Source organism: Ambystoma mexicanum, chromosome 5p (assembly GCF_040938575.1).
Source record: "Ambystoma mexicanum isolate Mex_15411 chromosome 5p, UKY_AmexF1_1, whole genome shotgun sequence".
In the NCBI taxonomy this organism is placed as follows: Eukaryota; Metazoa; Chordata; class Amphibia; order Caudata; family Ambystomatidae; genus Ambystoma; species Ambystoma mexicanum.
Window position 1 is genome coordinate 848035382 of NC_090930.1, and position 7137 is coordinate 848042518.

Sequence of the window (7137 nt, forward strand, 5' to 3'; positions counted from 1 at the left end):
GTAACAGGCAGCTCTAAAGGCATCTATTGCTTAACCCCCCGTAACAGGAGGCTTGGCTTGTAATGTGTTGCTCCTACCAATTCTACCTGCATCTATTGCATTAAGCCCCCGTAACATGAGGCATATGGTATAGGATGCAGTATATACAACCAACAAAGAACACAATATATCTATTGGAGCATGTTTAGCCAGGGAAAACAATGGCACGGGCCATGTGGTTTGCAATATATGCTCCTGTGCAAACGAGGACTCAGTATTAAGCGCATATTTCAGTATCTGGGCCTCAATGTCAGCCCGAGTCCCTCCCAGCGCAGTCTTTCAAAGCCTCTTGCCCACTTGCCCAACCGGGCTGTTGTGGCTGAGAGCCATCTTAATCACAGCTTTGCCTTGCAGGCTGCAGCCACGCTTGCTTAGAGTGGAAAACAGTGTGAGGCACGTGTGGGGTACAAACATTATAATGGAGAGAAAGAAATACAGCCAGGGGTTAATAGCCACTGGTTTTCACTAGATGGACAGCCAGAGGGAGCTGAAACACTAAATCCGCACTGAAAAGCTACCAATCCTACTTTGTTAGCAAGTGGCTGATGTGGAGACACCTGTGTTAAAGGGCAACAAGGGAATAGTAACATGAAGGAACAGAAGTGAAGGAGCAAAAGCCAATAATGTGAACATTCTAATTGTCAGAAAAATAAAATGCATTTAAAATTAAAACAAATTATTGTAACATGAGATGTGTGTGTTTTCTCTATGTTTATGGTAGTGTACTACGTTTCTCACTTTTGAGAGCCATCCACACCGTTTGTGGCGTGCGCTTGCTTTTTTCCTGATTATTTTGATGGGAGTCAGCTTGTTTCGGGCTTGTTTCGGAAGGAGATGCAGCTTGTTTTTTCCTTCCGACCTGTAAACACTGGACTCCACCACCACACCAGCAGCAATGGCGGCGGCCGAGATTCCAGCGTGGGCCAGGGAATCAAAACGCATGAACACCAAAATAAGGTAAGCAAGGGATGGATGCCCTTCTAGGCTTGCTTCATTTAGAGGCATTTCGCTGCGCATGTTTTTGATTAGGACGCATACAATGTTTGATTTACGAGGAAGACGACCTGCCTCCCACGCACCCCCTCCCCAAAAACAGCATTGGCTGAAAGGCGCGCGTTGGCTGAAAGCTTGAGTACAATGTGAATTACATAAAGCGACTCCCTGCACGTGAGCCGCGTTTGTTTTTATGATGTGGAATGCAAAATTTAGGTGAATGGAGAATGGATACAAACAATAGCCCATCACAATGGGAAAGCGCGTGCAGGCAGCAGTTTCACGCTCGGCAGACATGAAGCTGCTTTACACTTTAAGCTGAAAAGTTCACCAATCTGCATGTAGATCGGGCGGCAAAGAGGCTACTTTCCCAATGTTGCTGGGCCCCTCCAGACCTGGCAAACCACGTAAAACCACTCTCCAAGGATCACTGTGAAATGCTTTGCGCTACTGTGTGTTTTTTAATAAGTTTAAAGGTCTGCTAGGAGTGAAGCACACCTCCTCCAAGTGAAGCCAGTACTGTAAACAGTCTGCGGGACACACACATTTGTATTGGTATATGCTAGCCAATATTTATACTGCCTTCTCGCCAGTGCTTTTACAGCGCCTGGACCAATTGTGCAAGGGGTGGCGTTTTGGGATTCAGCTGGGAATTTATATGCTGAAAGATTCGGAAGAAAAGAGGTCTGGAAACTTGATAGTTTAAACATTGCTCCCTGGGAATGCTGAATGCATGTTTTAATTTACAGTGTGCACAGAAAGACCTGCAAGACTGCACTAAGTGCATATTACTAGTGCCATTTCACATGCTTTTCACCAGTATGGAAATGGGGTCCTGGAACATTTCATGCACTGTTATAGAGAGCAGATGAGGGTAGTAGTCAGGGCTAAAATAGTCAACTCCCCAGGTCACCCAATAACCGTCGGCCCATGGAGCTTCCATCTACTCACATTTCTCTATGTGCAAATCTGATGATGTGGAAGAGGCCGGGTTTAAAATGTGTTATTGGTGTGGCATAGATGACGTAAGCGGCAGTGCTGCTGAGATCGTCTACTTTGTTGCCGTTCTGATCTTCCTTACAAAATGTACCTCCATCTACTCTAGCAGTAATCTCTGTTCCACCAACCATATGGGTAAAAGATTCACTTGAAGGTGCAGGGATTGTTATCTGCTCTGTTTCTGTATATTGCCCCGCTGCCTGTCCACCTCCCTCCCTTTGACCTGCTGTCTCTTCTGCTGTCTTGCTCTCTCTCCTGGTGGCTCCTTCTGCGACTCCTGCTGTCTCTTCTACTCTCTCTGTCTACCTGTGCATTTCTGTCTCTTCTGTATTGCTCTACCTCTCTTGGTAGCTTACCCTGTAAGTAACGCCTGCTGTCTCTTCTCCTCTCTCTCTCTGATGCCTGCTGTCTCCTCTGCTCTGTCTCTATCTCCCTGTGACCTGCTGTCTTGCTACGTCTCTCCTGGTGGCTCCTCTTCTACTCTCTCTCTCTGTCTTCCTGTGAGTTGCTGTCTCTTCTGTATTGCTCTACCTCTCCTGGTAGCTTACCCTGTGAGTGATGCCTGCTGTCTCATTTTACTTTTCATAAGTTGTATGCATAATGTTTTTTCTGCCAAACTGTCTCATCACACGACATTCCATCTTGAGTGAACAATTTTTTTGTAAACGATCATTATTGTGCGTGAGGTGGCTATCTGCCACAGTGATTGTGTACACGTCTTCGTGTAACTTGACTCGGATGCATCGTTTTTGTGTACATATTTCACCAGCTATGTGTTTTTTGAATCTTTTAATAACGCTTTATCTTCATGTAGTACCAGTTAAGTGATTGGATTGCAAAAGTAACAGGCAGCACTAAATCGTTCAGGAGGTTTGTTTGCATGTATGAAGTAACGAGTGCCCAGATTACAGGATGTCATGTGAGTGCACTGCTTTCCCTATTTTGCCAATCACTGAAGGCTGAAAAGTAGATCCATGCAGGCTTGACATGTGGCCAGCTTTGCACCACACCTGCAGATGAAATGGCCTGCTGTTATCAGTTGAATGGTATCCACTACAGAGTGCAATTTGCTTTCTCACTTTGAGAACATTGAGACATATAATTACTCATTTTGCTATAGCCGGTGAGATAGCTCAGTGAGATAAGCACTGGCTGTAGCGATTTGTGTGATATTGTATGTATATTCGTTTTATATAATGCGCTTAACACATCATTATCATTTGGCCTTGGACATCTACTTGAATTCACAGTGATTTGGTAATATGGGCCTATACACACAGATATTAATGATACATATGGTTATCCATTCTTGTATGAAATGTATATCATATTATGGTGATAGTGTAACCATAGTTTTCGTAGTGTATTTAGGAACAATGCTATGTGCTGCCACTTCTGTTTTGTCAAGAGGTGAAAGGTCGAGTTTTATCGCTTCCCGTGACACAACAGTGTACAGCATTGTTGGTAGAAAGTTTATTATACACATTGCAATCTCTCTGAAGTTTCAAGGTAGTGGGAAGTGAGTTTGGAGTGTGTGATGTGGGTAGAAAGCCATTTCCTGACTGTTTTCTCATATGCAATACTAGAGATTGATCTTGCTGGTGCGCACATTGTTTCGTAATTGATCTCTTGGGCCCCCCTCTTCTCACCTCTCTCTCTCCCCTGTCACATCTGATGAGGTCTCTAGAGAAGCCCTGGTACCTGCTCACCCTGCCACGCACCCAAAACTGCCTCCGGGCCACCCCTTGCACTGGGATACCATACAGTTGCCCCCCCCTCTTTTTCTTCGTGCACTTATCAGACATACCCTGTCTGCCGCCTTAACCCAGCCCTTGCCAGCTGCCCTGCCACTGTTTGTTGCCTTTATTATTTATTTATTTTCTATAATGTATCTGTTTCTACTCTGCTCCGCACTTCCCACCCCCCGCCCCCCTCCATGCACTTTTCCCCTTTCCCTCTTCCATGCACTTGCGCGTTCTCAATGTCACTGGGCCTAGTAAGATTCTTGTTTTTGTTCCCCCGCAGCCCCCTTGCTCAAATAGCATGAATTACTAGTTGCTATTTTTCATAAAGTTTATATCGGCGACTAGTTGATATGAAACATCTGTTTTCAAATTTAGAAAACTAATTTGTGCCTTGCATTGGGTATTTAACATTTGGGTGTCTTTCAGACCACCAATACCGTTCAGTACTTGGGAAGAGAGGAGTTGGAGTTTATTACTGACGACTTGCGTGGCAATGACAGGGGGCACATTTGTGCCTTTTTTGATACTGTAGAACTGGACCACGACGGAAAAGATGCGATTATGAAAAAGGATTACTCTGGAACAATTGTATTGTCGGGTGGTAAGTTATTGTGAGTCACTAGTTGATACTATGTCGGCCATCTGAATCTCTCGTAGCTTCTCAAAGTGTATTTCAATAATGCAAGAGGTATTTGTTAAGAATCATATAGGAATGTTTATGATTTGATTTGTGTAGCGCACCACCACCATTATTACAGTCCACGTGCACCAGGACTTAAATGGGGCAGGAATAGCCCATTGTGAACAAAACGCTGAACATGAAGACATGAGCAGTGTCTTGAGGGGGGAGCATGGAATCGTCATTTGGAGATCAGGGACAACGGAAAAGGTTGATCGGCCCCCGATAGACAAAGATGACAATATGGTGGAAAGATTACATTGTAATCTTGGTAATTGTCATTAGAATGTATACTGTATTAAAATGTGTAATATTAATATTTGTGCTATTATTTCAGCGTACTGGGACACAGTGGATTCCCGTGAGCAGGTAGCAGTTGTGCACTGCTTGGAACTGGCCCTTCAGTGGATAAAGAGGAGACGGACGGGAGCCACAGAAAAAGTTTTCCCCGATCTAAGTCCCAACCCTGGTCCATCAAAAGCATCAGAGGTAAGTAAGTGCCATTAGAGTTAAACAAAAGTTGGTTTGTGCCCCTATGAAATAAATAAATGTTTTTTTCTCTATCCAAATACCATTGGTTGTAGGCTTCTGTGTGTCTCCACCCAAATCTGAAACATTCCTATGAGGCCATAGGGCTTCTAGACAAATGTCAAAAGGGTGGGAAAAGGTAGCTGAAATACTGTGGCTCATGTTTTCACCGGTTATCGTCCAATACTCATTATATGCCCACATGCAACATGTCCATTACTTAAGACCCGTTATGCTGCCAATGTCATATAGTGGTGTCCTAATTTTTATTTAATTTTTAATTTTTTAGATAGTTATAAAAGCAAGCACATAGTTAAATTCGCAAAAGCAAGCACATAGTTAAATTCCCATAGTTACTTAAATATTCCCATAGGTTCCCATAGGTATACGCGATCGACATTAGTTGGCCTGGGAGCCAAATGTAGCTCCAGGTAGGCATTGCTTGTATGGCTCCTTTACCAATGCACTGTACATGGGGAAACGTGACATTGGTCATTTCTTCACAATATACCAATTATGCAAATAAATGGGAAACAACTACGGAAATGACATGCTTTGATCAGATTGACAGCTTTGAGAAATGTAGTAATTTTTCATTTTTTGTGTACACAGAGAAAAATACCCCTTGTGACAGATGGGACATGCAGGTTTGCAGATGTGTTAGTGAACCCAGTGAAGTTGAGGGAGATTGTGGTAACTGCCAGAAAATCACAGACCGCCAACCCAGCACGTTACCTACAGAATAAGCTGCTGGATCTTTTGTTCACAAAAGAAGAACTGATGGCAGCAAAGGGGAGGTTAACACTGGATCGTCATCGACAGGACGCTATACAAGGTACATAAATGGAATTACTAAAGCACATTAGAGGGAATACAGTAAAAATCGTCTATGCTTTATTTCTCACAGCCATGTGTCAACCAAAAAGTACTTTGCTTGCTATTTTCAAACTTCTTACACATGTTTTTTTGGCATTTCAGAATTTATCCATGTTATGGCTTTCCATTACTCTCTGCAGCCGAGTACAGAAAAGCCCTCCAAAACAAAATTGGGAACTACCGGATTAAGAAGAAGGAGCCAAACCTCGTCTTTTCGACACAAGTGTAGTTCCCAATTCCCTTGCTCTTTGCCCTTGGCATGGATACTTGTATGACTCCCTGGACCGGGATCTAGGTCCCCTCTCACTTGCTCCCTGGGCTGGGCCCCACCGGACTCACTTGCTCCCTGGGCTGGGCCCCACCGGACTCACTTGCTCCCTGGGCTGGGCCCCACCGGACTCACTTGCTCCCTGGGCTGGGCCCCCACCGGACTCACTTGGTCCCTGGGCTGGGCCCCCACCGGACTCGCTTGGTCCCTGGGCTGGGCCCCCACCGGACTCGCTTGGTCCCTGGGCTGGGCCCCCACCGGACTCGCTTGGTCCCTGGGCTGGGCCCCCACCGGACTCGCTTGGTCCCTGGGCTGGGCCCCCACCGGACTCGCTTGGTCCCTGGGCTGGGCCCCCACCGGACTCGCTTGGTCCCTGGGCTGGGCCCCCACCGGACTCGCTTGGTCCCTGGGCTGGGCCCCCACCGGACTCGCTTGGTCCCTGGGCTGGGCCCCCACCGGACTCGCTTGGTCCCTGGGCTGGGCCCCCACCGGACTCGCTTGGTCCCTGGGCTGGGCCCCCACCGGACTCGCTTGGTCCCTGGGCTGGGCCCCCACCGGACTCGCTTGGTCCCTGGGCTGGGCCCCCACCAGACTCGCTTGGTCCCTGGGCTGGGCCCCCACCGGACTCGTGTGACTTTCTGGACTGGTTCTGGGTCCTCTCACCCATTTTTTAATTGTAAAGCACCCATGTTTTGGATTGCTACAGTCGTGTTTTTGTGCTATGTACACAGTGTCCGATTGAATCTCTGGCTCTTTTTAATAAATATAGTGGTGAAAAAAAATGTTGCTTCTTTTTAAATATAGTTAATATGCCATTACATGGTCTTGACTTTCATGGCCATTTTACCTAAATGACTGACCTAATAAGTCATCACTATAGTTCTAAAAACAATTCAAAATGCAACTCTCTAAAATGGGCAGCAGTTAAGCCACAGTGAGGCTTTTAAAGCCCAATTCAACAAGGTGCACCAAATGTGTTTTTTAAGCGTTTCTTTTCAGGATTATAGTAA

The 7137-nt window shown here is 45.8% G+C and overlaps 1 protein-coding gene across 1 annotated transcript; it reads left to right on the forward strand.

Moving 5' to 3' along the window:
* Positions 1–784: 784 nt before the first annotated feature.
* LOC138481241 (uncharacterized) lies at positions 785–6909 on the forward strand. Its single transcript, XM_069613272.1, has 5 exons — positions 785–996; positions 4203–4377; positions 4793–4944; positions 5596–5818; positions 5962–6909. Exons 1-5 carry the CDS (start codon positions 874–876, stop codon positions 6132–6134), a joined length of 846 nt encoding a protein of 281 aa, XP_069469373.1. The 5' UTR covers positions 785–873; the 3' UTR covers positions 6135–6909.
* Positions 6910–7137: the final 228 nt, after the last annotated feature.